At 37.2% G+C, this 25,424-nt stretch overlaps 1 protein-coding gene across 1 annotated transcript; it reads right to left on the bottom strand.

The window, feature by feature from the left end:
* Positions 1 to 10,318: 10,318 nt before the first annotated feature.
* Positions 10,319 to 22,461, bottom strand: LOC148877529 (alpha-1,2-mannosyltransferase ALG9-like). Its single transcript, XM_088942096.1, has 6 exons — positions 22,270 to 22,461; positions 19,067 to 19,180; positions 15,318 to 15,410; positions 11,339 to 11,535; positions 10,727 to 10,873; positions 10,319 to 10,638 (listed from the first exon to the last, which is right to left on the bottom strand). Exons 1-4 carry the CDS (start codon positions 22,280 to 22,282, stop codon positions 11,522 to 11,524), a joined length of 234 nt encoding a protein of 77 aa, XP_088798222.1. The 5' UTR covers positions 22,283 to 22,461; the 3' UTR covers positions 10,319 to 10,638; positions 10,727 to 10,873; positions 11,339 to 11,521.
* Between the last annotated feature and the right edge of the window lie 2,963 nt (positions 22,462 to 25,424).

Here is a 25,424-nt window from a genome sequence, read left to right as displayed (position 1 = left end):
TTTGAACCTTTCAATCAGGTATCCTCATGTTGCCATGATTCAAAAGAGAAGTGAATCTCTATATAATTTCTGTAGAACGATGTGCATTTTTCGAGATATGGAATACCAACCATGGCTCCACCAAAATTTTGCTCCTATGTACAAAAAATGGTCTAAATAGTTAGATTAACAAATGGCAATTAAATTTAGAGAACTAATATTCACATAGACACTCATAATATATTTATAAAAAGAAAGCACTCATAATATATGAATGTATGTAAATCACCTACTATTTCAATAAACAATTAGTTACATGGGTGTCGTGGTGTTTATCTGAAGATGGAGTTGATTGTAGGAGGTAGCTTAGCCACTGTAGTTTTAAATAGAAGACTTGGAGGGTATGGCCTATTACCAAGATTGTAGGAGGTAGAAAGAAGACTTTTATCATTTAAAAATAGGTTACCTATATTTATTTTGTATTTGAGTATGCCTGAAAGTCTCTTCAAGGATCTTTCTCTCTCTCTCTCTCATATGCATAAAAGTCATTCCCTATCTCTCTTCCTCAACCCTATTATAAAGATAAAAGTCTTCTTTCTACCTGCTACTTTCTACCAAGCCAGAATGGCACTACAGTTCAATAGGTGTGGGCCCATGTAACTATGGTTTTTTGCATTATATAAATACACTTATTCAAAAAGTGTACTCTCTATCGCTTCTATGATCTCATTGCAATTTACCATATCAACAAGTTTTACTTCTCCATCCCTATTCTTCATCATTAATCACTCTAAACCCCTCCAACCCAAAAATCCCATCACCAGATCAAAAAAATTTGTAGGATCCCCTAACCTGTCCTACGTCAGGTAGCATTCATCTTGGACCAAAGGGATTCATAGTAAGAGTTCATCCAACATGTAGTTTGCAACATAACAAGGTTGTGGAATATGCTCCATGAAAAGGTTAATTTTTGTCATAATTTGTGGATAAACCATTGTTTCCTTATTTGACTGAGTTGTCAATCATGTGTATTTATCTCTTTAACCATAAACCACGTGTTTCAGGCTTTTAGCCTTCAAGTTTAATATCCCATATAGTATTCATAGTCATAAAGAAGGTTAAATTACAAAAACTTTTGCTTTTATTTATGCAACTACATTGTTTTATTTGAAGATGTATCAACAAAACAAGGTCGATACACAATCCACATTTTGCATCAATTTTGAGTAAATGCAAGGAAAATACTCCAAGAGGATAATAAAGAGGAAGTTTACATACCACACGTGCTATTATGATTGAAATTTAGTGTCCTAGTTGGTGAACGCATTTGGTCTCCTCCTTGCTTACCTCATTCAATAAAAGATCCGCCTCATTGATATTGTACCTGCTTGTCCAAGTTACAGTCATCTGAGTGTCAACTATCAAGTATAAAATATACACATCATTAGTGGTCCATCACATTCTTACCAAATTAATAGGACTCCAAGAAATAAAAGAAAATGAAAAAAAGTTGTTAGTATCAAGGAAAACATAGTCCTACTTTGTCCTTTTATTAGTGGGAGAATTAATGGGAGCTTATTCAAAATATTTTATAACAAAAAAATGCCCATGAATGCCATGAGAGAAAATCCAGTTTGTGTTTGATTGAATAATCCCAAGTTTAAGTAATAAATAAGAAATAGGAATTGGTATACTTCGTTCCATGCTTTGCCTTGGGTCAAGCATGGGCAAACTGGTGTCTTTGGATTTGCAAAAGCTACTGCATTTGAAATTGCCAACAACTTCGACTATTTCATCAACAACAATACATTTAAAAACTAGTTAGAATTGAGTCTATTGGGAAAGAAAACATAACCAAATAATTAGTTTATTGAGGAAGCAAACAAAACTCTTAAATCAGTAAACAAAGGAATGCAACATTATTTTCTGTGTGAGTTTTAGATAGTGTCATACACTACATAATCCACTAGTGAATAGTGTAAAAAAAGTCAAATAAACTCCATTTGAATAGTTTGCAAATTGGCACTGCATGCACCATCACATACAACTATAAAAGTTACAAAAACATCATTCTTATATAGTACAAGTGGGCTTATTATATGGATGAAGGGCTTCATAATCTTGCAAATTTAGGCCCATGAAAGTTAAGCCCAGCTCTTCAATGAGATGTTCTTAGGGGCTAGGAGGCCCAAGACCATCTAAGACTTCTAAGTGAAACCCAGAGAGCATGATCCTGAGCTGAGCTTGGAAAAGCACGATTGAGCTCAACTCCTTGAAAACCCAAGTTTTGCATCAGAAATGCATGGTAATAGTAAGACAAATCAAGGTAGGACCTACCTTAATAGGTGTAGTATACAATAATGGAGGGGAAACTCTATTGTTTTCTGCATGACAAAGAGAAGCACTAAAACAATTTGGAATTGCAATACCCTTTTATTAGAAGGAGTATTAGAGATAATGAAAGCATAATAATCAAAGTATCTAGCAACTTTAAGTCTTTAAAAATTAATTTTTATGCTCAATCAAATTAGATTACTCTTTTTAGGTGAAAAATAACTACCATGCAATTTGTTCACCTGAAATTTACAGGAGAAAAAACTCCAATGTAGTCATTGTTTGTTGGGCTTGGAGTGCCATACCCTATAGTCGCCCATTCCGTATCCCCCTCTATAACAAAGGTGAAACACTGCATTAGTCCAAGAAGCTATTATGGATGCTTTGCAAGTGAAAGAAAGAAGAGAGAGAGAGAGAGAGAAAGAGAGGGTTTCAAAGCGAAGATGGGGTGAAGCCCCTCTTCATCAATCTACTGCTCTAAGGGGTTTGGTCGAGTTCTTCTCGATGGAAGCTCCTTTGGTTGACTATTTTTACGCTTAAACCTTCATCAAATCGAACCATAGACAAAAAATCCTTGCCGTAGATGAAGAAACCCATGCGTTGGAGAACATTCAATGTAACTATTCATTCCCTTTTAACTCCAATGTTTTCAGGTGTAGGATTTCATTGGCCTGCAGGTTTTGTTTCCTCACCTAACTTCACACTTTCTACGAGTCATCTCGTTCGCTTATTGCTAAAACGGGGAGTGAGAGAGGAAAAGAGAGGCAGAGAGAGGATGAAAATGGACAGCGAGAACGAGAAGGTAGATAGGGAGAGTGGGAAGAAGGGTTGAAGAAAGAAAGACCAAAAGAGAAAAGTAGTCAAAGGATAGAGAAATAGAGTATTGACACTTTTCTTTCATGCAATGAAAAAATATATATTTTTTTCACTGGGATTGTTCATACGTGCAAGTCATTGATTTAAAGTGAACTATAATACTACAACAATAAGAATCCAAATAGAGAAAGGGGAAAGCACTCCTTTCACTTTATATATATATATATATATGTATGTATGTATGTATGTATGTATATAAGATGGTGAGCAATACCAGCATCTAAGGGACGGTGCTGCTCATTACCCATCGTTGATTGTGCAATTCTACATATAATATAATATATTATGGGTAGTTTGTTTCTATCTAATTCCTACTTGGTTGAGGAATGAGAATGAGCATTTAAAGACTCATCAATGCTAGTAGTTAGAATTTAGAAAGTGATAGCTATACTATTACCACAGTAAGAATGATCAAATTTTGGTTGGGACTTTTGCTTGGGAAGGGAGGTTGGCACTATTACTGTTTGATTATAATACATACAACCATCAACACCAATTATCATATTACATGAGAGTTGGCTGAAGTGGCTAACTCGTTTGCTCTTTGTCTCCAAGAATCTGAGCTGGTGTCAAGTTAATTGGTTGTGCTATCATTTTTATACTCAGGGCTTTTTAGATGAAGCCTAAGAACCCACTCTTCTTCTCTATTTAAGCATGCCACTTGCTTTACTCTTCTGTACGTTGAGCTATGAAGAGAGCAAAGTCCAATTTCCTTTGTTCCTACCCTTCCCATCAAACACACTTATCACATCACATTTTAGGTAACATACATATATTTCCTTCTTTCTTTCTAAAAACTCTTAGAGTTTGAGTGACCTACGTTTCATTTTATAAGTACTTCAAGTTTTAAAATCTCTATAATGTTTGATTCACCCAGGCTTTTGTACTTGGTGCTTACTGTAATTTTTGAAATGTGTGACTATAAATGCCTCATTTCTATACCCAATTCTTTGATTGTAATCATATTGATGTAGGTCCTTTTAACAAGGGTATAACTTCTTTTCTTCATCCTTTGCCATCATTTGTTTGTATTGGGTCTTTTCTAATTCTAGTTTTAGTTTTTTCGTTGATGTTGTTTTGTTCATTGAGATTTGGTTGTTCTACTTTGATGCTTCCTATTTTTAGAATCTAGGCTCTAGCCAATTCTGAGTTTTCTTTATGTTCTTCCTCAAAGATTATAACTTCCTTATAGCCTGCAAGGTGTTGACAGTTCTCAATTCTTATTGAAGTTCATGCACTATATAGCATTGTTCCAATTCTTCCATCTTCACATCTTTCACAGTTTGTATTTCATTGTACAAATCAAATTTCTCTATGGCTCTATGAGTTCTCTATTTCAGTCCTTGAAGCCACATTCCCTCTTTTTATGTATTTTTCTTCAATTGAATCTAGTTAAGCTTAGAAGTTAGAATGAACCATAGTAGTTGCTTAATATTTTTTGCATCTTTTCTTTTGCAATAACTAAAGGCCGATTGAGAAGCTTTCTTTTACTAATAAAATGAGAGCAAAAAGGTTGTTGTGTCTGGTCTTAGGAGTTTTGGCATTTTGAGTGTCTCTCTGGTGAATGCAGAGGACCCTTACAATGATTGATCTATTCCTTTGTTCTCTCCATTCCTCTATTCTTCTAATCCTAACCGAGTTAACCAACATCATCATTTTGGTCCCAAGGCAAGCACTCAAGTATGAAAAGAATATAAAGTGTGAAAAAGAAAAAAGATGATTTCATAAATTAAAGAAAAAGGTAAAATAAATTAGAAAATGGTAGTTTGGGCATTTAGAAAACTTTAAACAATCATATGAGAATCTTTTTCAAAGTTAACTGATGGAATGCTAACAGAGGGGGGTTTTGTATAATGGCCAAAGTTTGGGGGGTCATTGTCACAAAAAAAGTGCAGGGAGTCTTTGCAACTAACCCCATAGTATAGGAGGGTCCTTGTAATTTAGCCAAAAAAAACAAAAAACATATAGTTGGGAGTCTAGGACTAACATTTGTTAATGCTCTATTTGGAAATTGCATTTGGGGTGAGCTGTATTAACTGAGCCACTTTGGTTGAGCATCCATGTTCAGGATCAGCTGCTCAGAGTAGCTTCATGTTACAGTCGAGATTCTAATGACCAAAACACTCAAATTGGCCTTCCAAATTTTCACTAGACATAGCTTCAAAGGTTTCCATGTGGGTCCAACTTGGAATGCTAAAAGCCATGTCCTAAGAGTTGGGATGGAAACATGGAAGGTTCAGGGAGGGTTTTGTAAATTCTAAACCTTACCCACCTCCCTAAACCTCTCAACTCGTACCCACCTCAAGATTTGTAGGGGCTGGATTTTAAGAATCCAACTCTCCCCGACCCTACTCTCCCCATATTCAAGGGTAGGAGCGGGTTGAGTTTAGAACTCACATCTAATTTCCTATTATTTATTGTCATATGAAAGTAATAATTAAGTAAAACAATGCAAATAAACAACAAAAATTTCAATTATTTGATTAAGGTATTAAAAAACACATAAATTATCCATTATCCTTCATGTAAAATTTTAAATATTATTAAATTCAAGACCTAGTACATAAAGTTTATATGCTTTCTAACAATATGCGGATTGAGGAGGGTCAGATTTAGCCTAGTGCCATACCTTATCCATACCCATACAGGTTGTAGAATCCCAAAACCAATTCTTCAAACAAAAAAACCCACCCCATCAGAGAGGATAGGGGTGGGTACCCACCACGTAGGATAGGAATTTCCATCCCTACATAGGAGCCCTCCCAAACTAGCACTTAATCTCTATCAATTTTAAAATCCAACCCGAAGGATGAATCAATTTTTCTAAGTGGATGGTTCACCGATTCACTTGTTTTGTACTTGCATCTCTCATGTTTAGCCTGTTTTGTCACTTAAATCATCTATATGTTCTATAATACATTGTCCTATTAAGTGAAGTTTAGTCATATGCCACTTTCTTGAAATTGTTTTACCATGACTTTAAACTGTAAAATAAGAATAATGGCATAAATTATAACAAACCAATCGAAGTTTGAAATAACTGAGGGGGTTTCCACCAAATATCGATCCTATTGATATTTTGAGCTTTGCTTACAAGTTGCATAACACTCTTATATTGACCATATTTTGCACTTCTCTTTACCCATTTGCACCAAACTTCCATGTCCCTAGTAAACCATTTTAATTTCCTCTTTCCATTGCTATAGTTCCAAAGGCTAGAGGTGTCTTCATTTAACCAATCTAATACAGTTTCAGAGTCTCCTTCTATGTTCATTGACATTTAGATCTTTAGCCCTTTGTACCCCTTCCAGAGCTGCTAGTATTTCTACCCTCAGGGAGTCTCCAACTCCAATTGGGCCAGAATACAAAGCTATTATAAACCCTTTTTCATCCCTTAGTACTCCCCCTATTATAGAGGGCCCTAAATTCCCATTCTGCTGCTATCAAAGTTCAGTTTGATAAAACCGAGAGGTGGAGGGATTCAATGGAAACTTGAGACCATCCTAATTGAAGCTAAATTTGCAATTTCCTTCCACTTTCTAAGCAAACCATCCATTGAGAAATCTGCAAATATATCCAAAGTTTTAAGCCATTGAATTACCATTATGTGAGTCACCTATAGAATTGCTTCCTTGCTTCTTTCCTTTTTTGAAAAAAATCCTTGAGTTTCTTTCCTCCCAAATAGTCCAACATATGGCTGCCCTAACACATCTCTACATAATCTTCATCCTTTTTGTTGGCCAGTTGGAGGGAAGGGAAGTAAATAAGCTTTGCACACTCATTGGAGGATTCCACATGCACCCAAACCAATAAGCAAACAAATCCCAAATATATTTTGCAAATTAACACGATATTAGTAAGTGAACACTAGACTCACCATCAGCTTTACAGAGGACACACCAGTGAGGAGACAAAACATCTATTGGGCTTCTTTCTTTGAAGCAAACCACTTATGCATATTCTTTCCAAAAAGGCTTCCCAACAGAAACTCCCAACCTTCGGAAGAATAGACTCACATCACACATTTTTAATAGGAAAAGACAAACCAAAGGGAACAATTGGTTGTGCCAGGGATTTAAAAAAGGAATAAATAGTAAAGTAACCTGAAGGAGAGGGGGTTGAGATTCTACTATCTACCTTTGCCAATTCTAGAAAAACCCCCTTAAGGATAGATAACAAAGACAAGGTACTCTCTATTTTCAGAATCCCTAATATCTCTTCTCAAACCTAAGTTCCAACCAAAGCCAAAAGTCAAATTAGAAGGTACAAGGAAAGAGGATACTGGTCTATTCTTAAAAGTAGAGATAGTAAAGAGTGCTAGAAATTAGTCTTTTAAAGGACTATCTCTAACCCAAATATGTTCCTTAATGAGATTACCCGAGTGTAAGTCATACCTGATCCATGGAGAGAATAAAGGCAAAATAGATTGGATTGCTTTCTAGGGTGATGCCCTTGTAGTCCTAGCTAGAATCTTAGAATCCCATCCATTCTTAGAAAGCCCATGAATACTACCCACTATCCTAGTCCATAGCTTTTTTTTTCTAGTGAGAATCTCCAGAACCATTTCCCTAGTAGTGCCAAATTTCTCTTCCTTATATTCCCAATGCTAAAGCTTCCATCTCTCTTGCTCCTGCACACCACTTCCTTATATTCCCAATGCCAAGGCCTCCATCTCTCTTGCTACCACTTCCCACCCAACCCTATGGTCCCTTTTCTCCTCCCATGTCTCCCAAAGGAAATATCTCATTAATTTTTTAACTTATTAGCCACTCTACTAGAATTTTGAAGGTCGACAAATAATAAATAAGCAAGTTAACTAAGACAAACCTTATTAGGGTGATTCTCCCCCCAAGAAAGATGTAATTTTTCTTCTAGGAGGCAAGTCTCTTTTCAAATCTATCTACAACTAGAGTCCAGAACCCTCCTTTCTGAGGATTATCTCCCAAAGGCAAGCCAAGGTAGTTTATGGGCCAATTAGACATTTGCACACTACAAAATATCTATACATTCAAGTATCTCCCTCTCCCCCCATATTTACTCCTACTATACAACTTTTCTCAAATTCACTTTAAGATTTGACATTTAATCAAAGAATTATATAGTGACCTTCAAATTTCTAATCCAATCCAAATTTTCTTCTTCACAGAAAAGTATTGTATCATCTGCGAACTGTAAGTGTGCGAGTGGTATGTTCTCCCTTCCAACTCTCTAACCTCTATTTAAGTTTCTAGAGTCAACTCTAGAGACTAATATCCCCAACACTTTTGTAATCAATGTGAACAAAAAAATGAGAAAGGGGGTCTCCTTGTCTTCTTCTTCTCATAACCGGGAAGAAGTCCTAATGCACCCCATCACCAAAATAGAGTAGTGGCAAGTCCTAATGCACCCCATCACCCAGTTGCACTACTTATCTCCAAACCCCAAATTAATCGTTACCTCCAGCAAAATCGACTAATTTACCAAATCATAAGCTTTTTCTAAATCCAACTTACAAACCGCCCCTTTTTTCTTTAATCTTTTGAAATCCTCAACACTTATTTGTTATGAGAATTTATTTAGTTATCTGCCTCCCCTTGACAAAAGATCCTTGGTTATTAGCTATAATGGTAGAAAGCACCTGTCTAATTCTAAGGGACAACACCTTTTGAATAATCTTGTATAGGCTATTTACTAAGCTGATTGGCCTATAGTCCCTTGGATGGTTTTCTTCTCTCTTATTGGGAACCAAGGTAATGAAGGTGGAATTCAACCCTGGGTTTATCACTCCTCTCTTATGAAATTACTCAAACACCATCATCAGATCCTCTTTCAAAATCTCCCAACATTCTTGATAGAAAGCTATTGTATAGCTACATGGTCTTCGTTCCTTTGAATTATCCATGGAAAATACTGCCTCTTTTACCTCCTCCAAATCAAAATTTCTCTCCAAACACTCTCTTTCTTCACCCCTTAAGTTTGGTCAATCCAATCCCTTAATCCACACCCTGATTATTCAATGGTCTTCTAAAGATAAATATAAAGTGATATGCAAAGGCTCTAGCAGTTTCTCTTTGATTTGATAAAGTTGCCCCTTCAATTTCCAAGCTTAAAATTGAATTTTTTCTCCTTCTACCATTTGCCACTACATGAAAGAATTTAGTATTCCTATCCCCCTCTTTAAACCACTTACATCTTGATTTTTTCTCCAATTAATTTCCTCCTTAAGAAGATAATCCTCTTATTGTTTCTGCAGCCTCCATCTTTGTTCCTTATCCTCTTCTGTAAGACATCCCCTCCCTTCAAATCCAAATGCTCAATTTGTGCAATTACAATTTGTTTTCTTTCTTCTACCCTCCCAAACTCTAAGAGATTCCATTCCTTAATTTTATCTTTTAGATATTAAAGCTTCTTATGGAACCTCATTCCAATCTAACACATCCCCTCCTGCTCTCAATACACTCCATTGTCTCACATATTTTCTTTTTCTCTTTTTTGGAATCCAAGATAGAAGATAACTTTTCATTCAAAAAAGGCTATTTATAGAGGAAAAATCCCAAAAAGGAATGGCCCCCACAAGATGTAACTTATTGATCTCGTTCCTACAGGATTACTCTAGCGAGATCATGCAGAACGATGCTCATAAAAGTGAACCAGAAAATTGGCTTGGCCACGAGTGAATCTCAGACAATTCCCATCCACCTATTTGGATGGACCAGAATAATGTGTATGATGTTGCTTTTTCAATTGGGTAACAGCCAACTGATCTGTTTATCCCACTACCCGCCTTCACATCAAGTGGCAATACAAGACATAACATGATCGAAATTCAGTTGTTATGTTTTCCGTTGGTAGGCAGAAGAACGTGGCTAGCACTTGAGCTTGGTGACAAACTACAAACAGGTTCTAGGAACAAATACATGCAATACTGCAATATGAAAATCCTGACTTTTTTTAAATAAAGACATAGTTATAAATTAGGTGAAAGTGGATAAAAAAAGTAATTGTTCAACCGTTCAAGTATCATAAATACCAGGAACCCCCTTTTCATCAATTAACCTAAAATTTTTTTATTAGACTAACCATTGCTGATGTCATACGTTTGCCAAGGCATAGAAGATTGATGACCTAAAAACCATCTAATTCTTAAAAATTTAAGATTAAACACACTGGCCACTATGTAAGAAAAATGCTAGTTTACAACGATTAAGCTGGCCAATTTAATGTTCTTAAGTAGGGCTAGATCACCTTCATGGTCATTAACCACATTCCTCAATCAAAACCAGAAAAGTTGGATACAGAACTGTTCTTCCATAGTAGCATTTTATTGTCAATCCTACATCACTTTGGTATTCTCCTCAGTAGTTTGTACATGCCAAATACATTTTTGTGCTGCCATGAATGTGGGATGAAGAATGACCGGCACAAAGGAAGTGAAAGCTCCCTGTCCAGGAAAGGTATTTCAGCAACAACCTGAAACCCACACAGCAATCATATAATCATAATCATGGGGGAGGTATTGAAAGAAGAAAATAGATACCCTTCTCAAACAGGTATTTACCTTCCATGTTGAAAGGTCACTTCCACAAAGGGTAAGTTCGGTTTAGTTGTAATTCAGTGAGGAAAGTACTGGCATCAACATCCCTGAGCTGTAACCTCAGATTAAATAAGAATTGAATATATGGGAAGATCATTCACATAAGAGGACCTATAAGACAAGAAAAATCAGAATTAAGGGCACAACTTGAAAAGTTTTGGTTGGGTTAGGGCCAAGTGAATGTGGACAACTTAGTAATTTGTAACTGTCAAACCATAGCCAAATCCAAGAAGATCAGTTAACCTAAGGCAAGCTTGGCCAAAAACTCACTAAATCATAACCCAAAATAAAATAAGATGGACCAGATTGATCAGGATGCAATGAGATGTGTTGTTTAGGCCTTGATTTTTGGGACAAGGAAATTCAACATAATTAAAGCAGTCAATAAATGTACCACAAAATCAATCCTAAAAAAGCATAATATATATGCCCAATCCAATATGCACCATGGATGAGGGTGCAACTTCCATTCTAAACTCAAGTTGTTTAGCGGCCCAGATTCAGGTCAAACCAACAACCTGGAGAGTGAAGTGTGCAAAATAAATGAATGGTCTCAAAAGGGGGTGGGATATTTACATATTGCTCATCAGATGCCTTGTTTTTGTTATTGAAATAATGTGATGCAGCTGCAGTACCACCCAAAATAGAATTGAATGGGAATGGAAGGAGGCCTTGGAAGCCATCATCTAACCAACAAACTTCACCAACGTAGCCAAGGATAAAGAAGGATGATGGAAAGCAATGTCATTCACTACCAATTCAGACCAAAGAACCTGCAAAAAAAATCAGATATATGAGAATATATATCCTTGATAATATCAACATTGCATGGAGTGCTTACTTGAAAAATATCACATCTCAAATGCTTGTAGACATTCAAAGGTGTAAAGTAACCATGAATCAGGGAGAGTCTGCGGCTATGAGAAGCACATAATATGAGGCTAAGAACTAGAGGTCCAAAGGGCATTTGCTACCTGTTTAGGCAAGAAAAGATCTAGCAACTCATTAATGACTCTCCAGGAATTTTCATTGGAATAGTCCTTGTCCATGAAAATATCTGGAGAACTCTCAATGACAGCTGTTGTAGCAACACAAATAAGTGGATATATTGGATAGAGGAACCTGCGCTGTTAGTAAATCAATATATATATATCGAAGCTTGATTAGGCTCACAAGCTTCATTGGGCTTGAGCTTAACTCGAAACTTGGTTTAGACTGAGCCAAATCAAGCTTTTCATAAGCTGAGCTCAAATAGCTCATGAAAAGCTCAATTCATGTCCACCCCTACACAACAACTTTCTGGGGCTGACCCAGTTTAGGGTATTCTCATATAAATACCCTTCTATCTTCTTGCACAGAAAGTAAACCTGCATCTTGAGAGCCAAGAAAAGAAACCCGAAAAATGTGTGAGATATGGAGAGAGGGAACTTTGGGTGTACTGGGAGCTAGGGTTTGTTGAGGAAGGCTGTGGACACTGTAACTGTAATCTCTATTGTTTTAGTGGATTTCTTCTCTTCTAACTCATGTGGATGTAGGATACCAAACATGTAATTCTCTTTCTGTGCTTTGTGTTCCTCTCTTGTTTGTTTTCTTTATGTTTTCTCTACTTGCCAATTGGTTTCTTGTTCCTGAATTTGTTAGTTTCACAACAATAATGATATAAATGTGCATCCACCTTGAAGGCTTTTAATGTGTTTGACTAGTTCCTTAATAGATAATCAGGCAGAACGTTACAACTTCCAAAATTTAACTTCTTTCATATGCTAATTCTTTGAAGTGCAGGCCTCTTCCTGGTTGTATTTTATGGGTTCATTGCTTTAATTAACTATGATTGTTGAGCTCAACCTGTTCAACATTTTCTTTTCTTTTTTTTTTTTCTTTTGGACTCTTGTGTTCTTGATTTACAAGATTGCCATATTTCAATAAAAAAATATTATTAGATTAGATATGCTACAAGATGCTTATTTAGAACTAAAATGAAACATCCAAGCTCCAAAAAGGCAAAGAAAAAGAGGGAAAATGTTGTCATTTTTCTAACCTTTCTTCTTTGTGGGGCTGCAAAGACATTAATGCTAGCCAAATGTAGATGGGTGAGACTACTGTTAGGATAATTCAAAAAATGGGGCCAGTTGGGCCATGATTCAGTTCAGTAGGAAGTTATCTTTCAAGTCACAATTAGTTCTAGCCTTTTAGAGTCAGTTTCCATCTTGTTGCACGTGTCATTTGTTTGTTTATTACTTGGTGGAAAATTCAGCAAGATATGCTGAATATGTTATCATGGAAGTTAATTAGTTATTAGTTTAGGGTCTATTTAAAGAGTTCTCTGTGCCTTTTGGAAGCAAGAATACAGATTGAAGTTGTTGTCTATCGTTTTTTTCTCTATCAGATTTTGCCTCTATAATGTTTAGTAGCTTGCTCTATTTTGTTTAAAATTGTTTATCACAACCTAGTTGTGAAATTGCCATAGAGACACAACAACAGTTTACAGGAACTTATTAGTTTACAGATGGTATCAGAGCATTATTGATCCAGAAGTTGGGCGTTCCATTTACTTCAGATATAGTAGAAGCATGGCAGGTAATGTTGTGAATGGTTCATTGGTTGTTCTTATTTTTTATGGCACTAACTATCTATTTTGGAGTATTAATATGAAGACAATATTTATGTCAATTAAAGCCTAGGATATTGTAGAAAATGGGTTTGAAGAACCTGATCAAATGACAACAGCTTAGTGGAATGAATTTAAGGAGAAGAAGAGGAAAGATGCCAAGGCATTGTCATTGATCCATCAGGCCATGGTGAACAACATCTTTCCAAAAATTATGAATGCCATCACTTCAAACAAAGAATGGGATATTCTCAGTATCAAGGTACATGTAAGATACTTACTATTAAATTGCAAGCTCTCCGTCGTGAATTTGAAAATCTATTTATGAAAAATTTTAAAAAAATTCAAGAAGTTTTTAATAGAGTTAGTTCAATTGTGAATCAAATTCAGTTATATGGAGAGGAATTATTTGATCAGAAAGTTGTTGAGAATGCGTTAAGAAGTCTTCCATCTAAATCTGATGATGTCGTTGCTTCCATAAAAGAGTCTAAGGACTTATCTTGTTATTTTATGAATGAATTAAAGGGTTCTTTGCAAGCACATGAACAAAGACTAAATAGAGTTGCTGATACACCATCAGAGCAAGTATTACAGATGAAGTTGGACCCTAAGAAATGGTCTGAAGATGCTGGAAGAGGTTATAATGGAAGAGGTTGGGGACGTGGTGGATTTAGAGGAAGAGATAGAGGCAAATCTAAAGGCCAACAGAGAAATTCAAATGGAGGTAATCAAGGTTCCAACTCTGTTGCATGTTCATATTGCAAGAAAACTAATCATGCTAACAAGGATTATTGGTATAAGAATAACAACAATTAAAATAGGAATTCACCACAGTGTTATTATTGTAAAAAATATGGCCATATTGAGAAAAATTGTTTCAAAAAACTAAGGAACAAGCAAACTTTCTTGAAGATAAAGAAGAAGATCGGCATGAGAGTGAATGACAAAATTATTTCTCTCATGCCTTATTGCCCATGATGGAGTAAATGATGATACATGGTATTTGGATAGTGGGTGTAGTAATCACATGATTGGAAACTTAATTTATTTTGTTGAACTTGACGAATCCATCAAAAGACAAATGACAATGGGTGACAAAAACCAAGTTCAAGTGCGTGGAATTGGCATTGTTGTTATCACCACTCTGATTGGAAAGAAACTTATTAATGATGTAATGTAAGTTCATGGTTTAGCCCAAAACTTGTTAAGTTTGGAACAATTGATGAAGAAGGGTTACTATGTTGTTTTTGAAAATGGTAGTTACATGGTATATAATAAGAATGATAAAAAGTTGATGTTTTCCATTAGCATGACAGAAAATAAGATGTTTCCAATTGTGTTTTCAAAAGCTTGCAATCAATGCATTTACTACATCTAGTGAAGATTCCATGGTCTGGCATAGATGGTATGAGCATTTGCATTTTGGTGGGTTACATGTAATGCATAAACTGAATATGGTTGCTGGTCTTCCACTTGTCAAAAATGATGGAAAAGTGTGTGAAGCATGTGTATATGGGAAACAACATTGTGAGAAGTTTCCAGTAGGAAAATCATGGGGAGCAAATAAACCATTGTTATTTGTGCGTGTTGACATATGTAGTCCTATGCAAACTGCTTCCTTCAGCGGGAATAAGTATTTCATTTTATTTGTTGATGATTACACAAGAATAAATTGGGTATATTTGATGCAAGAAAAATCTAAGGCCTTTCTATTTTCAAACAATTTAAAGTACTTGTTGAGAAACAGTGTGGAAGTTCTATTGTTACTTTACGTACTGATCGTAGTGGTGAGTTTACTTCCAAAGAATCTAAGGAGTTTTGCAATGGCATGGGGATTCAAAGGTAGCTAATAGCTAGTTACACATCACAACAAAATGGTGTGGCTGAAGGCAAAAATAGAACCATTATTGAAGCAGCAAAAAGCATGCTACAAGATAAAAGAGTTACCAAATGAATATTGGGCTGAAGCAGTAGCAACAACAGTGTACTTGATAAATCGATTTCCCACAATAGCAATCAAAGGTAGAACTCCATATGAAGCTTGGACAGGAAGAAAACCCAATGTAAGTCATCTAAAAATTTTTGGTTCTATAGCCTATGCATTTGTACATTCAAACCAAAGGAGAAAATTAGATACAAAATGCATTTTCATTAGGTATGAGGAGACAAGAGGATACCAACTCTATGGTCCTATCCCCAAAAGATTAATCATAAGTTGTGATGTGATTTTTGATGAAAATAAAGCTTGCAATTGGGAAACTAATCAAAATGTGCCTTTATGTATTGAACCAAATGAAGCTTTTATTGAACATATGCATGATGTAACACCATCTGATTCTCCTCCTTCAACCCTTACGAGGAAGATGAAAAGACTTGATGAGATACATGCTTCTTGTGAATTTGCTTTATGTGCTATGGAACTTACTTGTTTTGAAGATGTAGTGACAAAAGAAGAATGATGTAATGCAATGCAAGAAGAGATAAATGTTACCGTAAAGAATGACACACAGGCATTGGTTGATTTACCTCATGGTAAAGAAGCCATTGGACTGAAATGGATATTCAAGTCCAAATTTAATTCAGATGGAAGTCTTCAAAGGCACGAGGCACACTTAGTTGTGTAAGGGGTATATGCAACAACAAGGTATCGAGTTTTTTGAAACTTTTGCACTAGTTTCTAAAATTGATACTATTAGAACTGTTTTGGCCTTGGCAGCCCAAAAGAAATGACAAGTATTTCAGCTTGATATCAAATCAGCCTTTCTCAATGGAGAGCTTGAGGAAGAGATATATGTTGAACAGCCACAGGGATTTGAAAAGGCATGAAGCATAAAGTGTACAAGTTAATGAAGACACTCTACAGGCTTAAACAAGCACCAAGATCTTGGTACAGTAAAATAGATAGGTGTTTTATAGAAAATGGTTTTAATAAGAATGCTAGTGAACCTACTCTTTACGTAAAAATTCATGGTGATAATATTTTGATTGTATGCTTGTATGTGGATGACATGATTTGAACTAGGAATTCTCTTAAAATGGCTAAAAACTTTAAGGAGGATATGATGCATAATTTCGAAAAGTTAGATTTGGGGTTGTTGCATTATTTCCTTGGAATTCAGGTTGTTCAACATGCTAATGGAATTTTTATTTACCAAAGGAAATATGCTATGGATATCTTGAAAAGGTTTGGCATGTTAAACTGTAAACCTACCTAGACTCCTATGAATGTAAATGAGGAGTTTTCTTTGACTGATGGTGTTGAGAAATGTGATAAGAAATATTTCAGAAGCATGGTTGGAGGTCCATTGTTCCTTACTCATTCAAGATCAGATATAATGTTTGCAATAAGCATTATTTCTAGGTTCATGCATAATCAAAGCAAACATCATCTTGGAGTTACAAAAAAGATTTTGAGATACATCAGTGGCACACTCGACTTTGGCATACAATATACAAGGGTCACTAACTTTAAATTGGTCTCTTTCTGATAGTGATTGGGCAAGTAGTATTGAAGACAAGAAAAGCACCACAGGTTACCTATTCAGTCTTGGTTCAAGAGCTATATCTTGGGTAACAAAGAAGTAATCTACTCTTGCACCTTCAAGTACAGAAGCAGAGTATGTTGCTATTACTACAACTACATGTCAAGCTATTTGGCTACGTAGGGTTTTGGATGATTTGAATGAGAAGCAAAATGAGGCAACCTGGATACATTGTGGCAACAAATCCACTATTACTCTCACAAAAATTCCAATCCATCAAGGAAGAACCAAACATATAGAGATTTGTCATCATTTCATTCGAGAACTTATTACAAAAAAGGAAGTTGAGTTAAAGCATTGTTGTACTGAAGATCAAGTGGAGGATATATTTACAAAGGCACTAGTTGAACATCGGTTCAAAAAATTGCATAACAAATTGGGGATGCAAGCTCTGCCCCCTATTTGAATTAAGGAGGAGCTATGCTAGGATAATTCAAACCGTGGAGCCAGTTGGGCCATGATTCAGTTCAGTAGGAAGTTATCTTTCAAGTCACAATTAGTTCCAGCCTTTTAGACTCAGTTTCTATTTTATTGCCCGTGTCATTTGTTTGTTTATTACTTGGTAGAAAATTCAGCTAGATATGCTAAACATGTTATCATGGAAGTTAATTAGTTATTAGTTCTAGGTCTATTTAAAGAGTTCTCTGTACCTTTTGGAAGTAGGAATATAGATTGAAGTTGTTCTGTCATTTTTTTCTCTATCAGATTTTGCCTCTATAATGTTCAGTAGGTTGCTCTATTTTGTTTAATTTTTTTATCACAACTTGGTTGTGAAATTGCTATAGAGACACCACAACAGTTTACAGGAGCTTATCAGTTTACAACTACAACCAGCAGGTTTGGGACATATTTCTTCTTTGCAATTGGCAGAATCCACAAGAACAATAGTGCAAGTATGAAACAAAAGTTGAAATTGTTAAATCCATTCCTCAAATAATACAATGGCCCTTCAGTCCCATACAAATGGCTCTCATCATCTCCTACAACATTATATACCAGTAGATTGAGAACTAATGATGTCCATCTTCTGTAGTGATAATCAACAAGTACTGAGAGTGCCTGGAATAAATCCAAATTGTTAATTTCACAAGTATGTCAATATTAAGAACCAAGAAATTTTTGTTTTCGCCCTAATCATACTCTTATAAATATGAAAATCTGCATAGGGCACAAGAAATGCACTCTAGAAGAGCTAAAGTATTAACCAAACTTACAAGAACAGTAACAAAAGTGGCCAAACCAATAAGAAACACTAGTTTGATTTCTTTAACTAATGAGTAGCATGTAATTGAAAGAACAACTAGTATTGAGAATGGCCAGTCAAGGATCACACTAGAAGCTGAGACTAAAATTGCCATGACAGGTCTCTGAAGAAGAAACCGTACTAATGCAAGTGTGATAATATACATTGAGAATGAACTTGGCAAAAAACCTGGAAAATGCAACTAAAATTGGCATCAAATTTATGAGTGAAAAAAGAAAAATAAAAGAAAATAGTCACATACATGTGGTGAAACAAAGGCATGAAATTGCATAAAGCATAAAAAAATTAACTCATTCCTGTGGTAGAATAATTAAAACTATAAGAAACATGCATTATACTTCTTTGGAGCCCAATCCAAATTCCACTGATGTAAGGCTGGCACTTCGAGACCTCAGATTGGACTTAGAATAGGAAATCAAAACCAATATGATGTTTGGTTGACTGGTTGGGCTTAGGTTAAGGCCTTATAAAATCTGCCCCTATGTAAAGCCTGAAAAAAGTACATTATTTCCATATGTTTATGGATACAACAATGTCAATAAAATAATTGTAAGATTAGGATATAAATATATCCAAGAAAAATGAGAAATGAGTTCAAGCCTCATCAAGCCCATATACTCCCTTTTTTTTTTGATAAATCCCATTTACTCCCTTTCAGCCTACAAAGGAAATAATACAATACCACTTCCAAGCCAAATCTTACTTAGGTCAAAGACAAATCAACTACAATTAGTTTGAATTAGGGTAGAGATTGAATAAGTTAATGTGGTCAAACTTGGGATTGCTTTCCAATATGTTCTAACTGTACCCTGACAAGTAGCAAAAAACTAATCCACAAGGATGAATAGAGCAATCTCAAATAAAATAAGAATAAAGTTGAAACACATTACTTGTGCTAGCAAAGTAACAACCACCGGTTAGGCATAACATTGCAAGTGTATAAGTAGCAAGGCGCTTTCCATATTTCCTGGAAAGTGCTACTACCAAAACAATCTCTGCGATGGCTGAAATGAGGCCAAGGAAGATTCTTACTACAGAGAATACTCTAACATGTAATTTTATCAAAGAATGGTATAAGAACTTCAAAAGAATTCAACTATTTCAATAATAAAAGTGCACTTTGCACAGAATTTGGACAATTATCTACGTTTTCAAGGTCAGGACCAACAATTAAATGGGCCCAACCAAAGATATTTTCAATATCAAAAGTCAACACAGATAGGAATCTTTGACCATCTGATAAATAAACTTCTTTGAGAAATTTATGGGAAATTTCCCCCAATAAATCCATAAACAATAATATCAAGTTGTGCTTTGATGATTGTTTCTAACCTCATAGGTTCTATGTTATTCCATCCTGAATATCTACATGCCTACCAAGTCCAAAAATATATCTTTAATTGTGCTTAGATACGTATTCAGTTACTAGACTCAAGGTTTCCCCAAAGAAATATGGTCCAATCTAAGTTATCATTCTATCATAACCTTAAAACCCTTAGGCATTTACAGGAACAAAGAAAAGGATGAAGAAGCTTATAGTTATCAAGGAAAATTCACCAATATGCCTAGAGGACATGTTTCAAAACACACATGCCTAGGGTCCACCACTAGGGTGTAATGGTAAAATCTCGGGCTGGCATAAGTGAGAATACAGTAGAATCAAGAAAAAGAATGTATAGATATGACCGAATAGAGCAAAGTGAGAGCTGCAATGAAGATATATAAAAAGCAATGCTTCAGTGGTATACAGTAGAATGAAGAAATATTCCATCACATTCAATCACTTCAAGTGTTGAGGCTAATAAACTATTTTCATAACATCGACTTACCTAAATATATAACACAATTAATTTTTGAAAAAGGATATATATTTGTGGAATGAATGTCTCCATAAGGAGTTTGGAGAGCCTGGTGACTTGTACTTATATGATGCTTGAAATGGTCAGACATATTTGTTATGTCACTATCTCCATGTAGGTAGTTATATGATCATGTACAATGCATGACCATCTCTTATTTGAAAAAGAAAGATAATTTTCAATGTATATCATTCAAAACCAAAATGAATTACTGCAGGACATGACACAGGCATGTGCCATCTATTTGCAGACCAATCCAAATGGTCACCTGCATAGATTGAGCCAAATGATCCCTCCACATTGCTAATGCGGTGAATTACACAAAAGAATAGGTTAAAATATGGAATTCAAATAAGAAGCAAACGATGATTACAAAAATTTTGTCATCTGGTTCTGTAGATGAAATGTAAACTCTACCTTAAATTTAATACTAGAAACAAAGATAAATTACAATAGTAAATAAATGCAAGTGACCAAACTGATCAACATTATCATTTAAATTATTTTATATCCTAGAGAAAAATGTTTGAAAAAAATAAGCAAAGGCATGAGGCAAGGGGCACCCTTCAGATCTGTAAGGTATAAGGTTTAAGCCTCATGAGATCTCTTTTTCAAAGGAACAATGAATTAAAATGAGAAAAAAAGTATATTGGGGTGTATTTTTTATTAGCTCTAGCCCCCCGCTGTTCCTATTCCCAGAGATATGCTTTAAAAAACTATAACTTCATTTTTATATGGGAAAACACATGAATGTTTAGTCAGAAAGCATACAAATAAAGCTAAAACGGTGAAACTGCTTGAATTAAATTGTGTCCTTTTTTTTATTTATTTGCAAATTGCAATAATGAAAAATGAAAAGAAGTGACATTTGATAATCAATTAATATCCAAAGTAATAGAAGCTATGGTAGAAATACGTTTGTGTAAAAAATCAACAACTACTGATCTTGGGAATGGTGTTAGGATGAGAGTCACAGTTTGAGAAAAAATGTCCTGAACAAGGTTCGGTGCATGATTTGAGGTGTGAGCCTTGAGGGGCAAGACTCACATGCTGACTGCAACATGTCAGATATGTAAATTCATGGTTTACTGAATAACTAAAGAAAGTAAGACCAATGCCATAATTTACATTGGCCAAGCCCCACATTCAGTATCGGCTGGGAAAGTCAACAAAACACAACAGCTACAAATAGTGAGTTGTATAAGTGCTTCATTCGCCAAAAAAAAGGTAACCCCCTTGTATTATGACCGTAAAACAAAGACCCTTTTCGTTAGTCTTCCCCGACCTCACGATACACGAAGAACAACGGCGGTAATTCCCATATGCGAATGGAATCGTGAGAGAAAATAAAAAAGAGAAGCAAAGAGAAACAGAGGTCGAACTGTGTTCGGCTCACCTGCGTAGGACAACAAGCATACGACCAGTCCCAGGTGGACAAAATACAGAGCATATTACATTTCACTCAAAAAAATAACAAAATACCCGAGCCCGAGCCGGCCCTCATAAAAAGCCCGAAGCACGGGCCCGACCTAAACTTGCTGAAACGAATATTTTACAGGATAAACAAAAGGGGAAACTAGAAGAAAAGTCCCAGATAAATACAAGGGGTTTATCAAAATTGTTTTGGAGCACCGCCATGGAAAGAGAAGTTCTAAAGGCGGTAGTACTGAGACGGCATTGGAACTTGCAGATACATCTCCAAAGTAAGGAAAAAGAGGGCTTATGGAGAGAAAAGAAACGCAAAGTTGAAAATACCCGCAAAAATGAGCCGCACAAGCATATGGTTAGTGGTACTGAAAACCGAAGGATGAACAAACCTGACTCTAAATCAGGGAAATTATTGAAAGGTCGGCCAATGGACAGAGATAAGAGCAAAAAGAGGGAGTAGAAAAAAAAAATCAACAATTGAAGGAAAGGGAAAGGTGGGGCGAGAAAAAGCAAGCAACGCATTGGTTCCTGGTCTTACTGGTTCTTTGAAGGTCCAGAAGAAAAGTCCCCAGAATAATTTCGTAATAGGCTAATAGCATACAGAGAGAAAGGGTGAAATTAATAATTTCGTAATAGAACAAAAGGGCAAACTTAACAAGAGAGAGAGAAAGGACTCAGCGCCAGAGAGAGAGACGACTGATGGCGCCGATGCCTGAGTTTGCATTTGATAAATGAGCCTGAGCTGAGATTTTGAGAGTGAGAAGAAGAAGTGAGAAGATGAATAATGAAAAGAGAGAGAGACTCACCGCCGGAGTTCATTGGTGGCGCCGGTGAGAGTGTTCGCCGGACTCGCCTCTGAGAGTGCTCACCGGATCCTGTCTTACTGAGAGTGTTTGCCTGTGAGAAGTGAGAACTAAGATTCAGCGAAGTGAGAATGAGACGAGTGAGAGAAGAGAGGGGTTCCGAACCCGGCCCGAAAAAAAATCGAGTCAGGTTTTTTGGTTGAAGGTCAAGCGCGCGGGCTCAAGTCTTTATTCAAGTCCGTTCGGCGGCTAGGCCTGCCCGTTGGGTTACTCGGCGCATGGTCTATTCGTGTATCGTAAGATCGAAAAAGATGAATAATATTTTTCTGGTCCAAATAAATATTATAAATAATAGTATGGGAATTAAAAAATATTGTAACAGTTTTTTTTCGATGAAAGGCTGATGGAATGAAATCTCGTTTCCCCTTCCAATCGTCTTAAAACCACAGTCCCTTGAGTTCTCCTAGGTTCCAGTACTCCCTTCTTAACAGTTTCCGTTTTTCTTTTTTCCTGTAATTGTGAAACTCCTTTTAAAAAATAATTTGAAAATAATAGTTTGATTTTGTATAGGTTTCCACACAAGGTGAAAAAGTTCGTCCAATTAATATCAATTTCATATATTACAACAGATTCAACTAGAAACATAAAACTATGAAAGTTCAAACCTCAAACGTAATTTCATGAGAAATGATGAGGGTGGATTTGGCCTTCCAATGACATTATGACGTCTGGCATTTACAGGCAGTTCGTCATAAAAAGCTCAATATCGTGTAGATTGGCACCTTACAGACAGCCCACCACCAAACAGCTCGGCTACTCACAAGCAGTCCGCCACCAGGCAACTCACCACTTACGGGTAGTTCGCCTCTTTGTCAGACAGACCACCGCATGACAACGCCGAGCAGCTCACCACCGTACCCCATGTTTTATGGGATTGTGACTTGTAACGGCTATATTAGCTCACCCACTCTCCGATTCAAGCGAAAATGGGCAACCTTACCGGTTGGTAGCTTTCTGCCCACCTAACATGAAAGCAGATCCCATTACATCGGGAATCCAGGAACTGCTCCACCAAACCCACGAGGACTCCAGTATATAAAGACCTCACCCCCCAGGGGCAAAGGGAGGCGAGAAAAATGGATGGTAACCCCTGCTCTCTAGCTCTCTAATATCATTCTCAACTTGCTACTAAGTGTTAACTTAGCCATCGGAGTGACCTCGCCAGGTATACACCCCTGAGTTCTTTGATTAAGTTCATGCAAATCATCTCCAATAGGGACTAGCCGGTTCAGTTCCCCTCATTGCTGGTAGCCAGATCAGTTCCTACAGGGAGCATCTGGGTTGCACTACGCCAGGGAACTCCACTTCAACCTCCGAGTCATCAACCACTTGGGAGTAGACGAGGTGACAAGGTACTTAGCTAAAAAATGATACGTGACTAGAAACAGTTACATCAATTGGTCTGTTTGTGGGAATACGCTACAAAAAGCTAAGTTCTCATCCTGCAAAAAGCTAAGTTCTCATCCTACAAAAAGTTAAGTCCTCTTCTCCCAGAAAGCTAAGCCATCAATTTTTAGAAAATGAAGCTCTCGCTTTATAGTTTCCCTTTTTTCATGAACTCAAAGACTGTGCAGGGAGCTAACAGACTAAGCAGGTCTACCAACTTTACTTTCAATTCAGATAAAACCTCACCAGTCCTCTTCGCGAGGTCCCCTCTACAAATACGAGCTCCTCGTGGCTTCCGCGGGAGTTGGCAGCAAATAGACTACATGGGCACCCTTGCTGGTCAAGCCTTCCAAGGCTCCCGTGCAAACTGGCGACCTAAAGTTAGTGGTACTGCCCCCGAAAGTTGAGTTCCTATTAGATCCTTGTAGGAGTGGGTGATCGGCGTCACGAGGCTGATACAGCGCAGTCATAGCTCTAAGGTGCCCACTTGATGGCTTGGCCCAGGCACGACCTGGCGACCTGACACATGCGCCGACCTGGCGACTTGCAAGACATTCTCGTCGACGGATTCGGAATGTATATCCAAATACTCCCTACGATCCTTGGAAGTTGGCCCATGTGCCGAGCGATCTAGAGGGTGGTCAACGTGCATGGCGGTTACCTCCAGGAATCTCGAACCACTTAGATGACATCGTAGAAATCTTGGATATGGTGCATGAAGTCCACGCCAAACAATGTCTGTATAAAGGCACCAACCCCCGAAGCAAGTAAGCAAGTTCTAGCTCTCGGACTATGATTCTTAGCTCGCAGTCTACTATGAGAGTACTAACTTAAGCATCGGAGCGACCTCACTCGGTTAAAGAGCAACGAAGCTCATCAATCCAGCTCAGCACCTGGTCAGCCCCTCGCCTCACAGGCAGCCTTGCACCTGGTCAGCCCAACACCTCACAGGCAGCTCGGCACCTGGTCAGCCCTGCACCTCACAGGTAGCTCGGCACCTAGTTAACCCTGCACCTCACAGGCAGCTCGACACCTGGTCAGCCCAACACCTCACAGGTAGCTCGGCACCTCACAGGCAGAGGCCTTGGCACTACATAAGACTTAGTCGCATTTTCGACATGGGCAAAGTTCAGGACTGTACTATGATTCGCTCCCAAAGCCTGAGGGCTACAATACTACTCAAGGCCCAGTCGCTTCTTTGGCATGGGCAAAGTTCAGGAGTGGACTATGAATCGCTCCCATAGCCTAAAGGCCACAATACTACATAAGACCCAGTCGCCTCTTCGGCATGGACAAAATCCAAGAGTGGACTATGAGTTGCTCCCAAAGCCTAAGGGTTACATTACTGCACAAGACCCAGTCACCTCGTCGGCTTGGGCAAATTCAATGAGAGTGGATTACAAGTCGCTCCTAGAGCTTAAGGGCTAAAGTACCGAATTGGTAGAGACCTCGGCACCTTACGGGCAGCTCACTTCCAAGCAGCTCCTAGAGCCTAAAAAACTGAATTAGTGGTTACGAGCTCATCGAATTACAAGCCAAAAGGAGAAATCTGCTCCCTTTGCCGAGTTACTTTCAACTCGGGAGTGGGGGGCAAATGATTAGGGCAGATTTGGCCCTCCAATGACATTATGACGCCTGACACTTACAGACAGCCTGGCACTTACAGGCAACTCGCCACAGATAGCTCGCCACAGACAACTCACCATCGTGCA

This window comes from Nelumbo lutea, chromosome 1, assembly GCF_056320005.1.
Source record: "Nelumbo lutea isolate HS-2025 chromosome 1, American lotus-T2T, whole genome shotgun sequence".
Classification (NCBI taxonomy): domain Eukaryota; kingdom Viridiplantae; phylum Streptophyta; class Magnoliopsida; order Proteales; family Nelumbonaceae; genus Nelumbo; species Nelumbo lutea.
This window is presented reverse-complemented; position numbering and strand designations above follow the sequence as displayed.

Bases quoted from the DNA above. Each gene is read 5' to 3' on its own strand.
- LOC148877529 (XM_088942096.1), bottom strand. The intron at 15,411-19,066 runs GTAATGTGTTTC...TTCCTGTCCAAG, and splicing joins TTGTTACTTTGCTAGCACAA to CTTCATATGGAGTTCTACCT.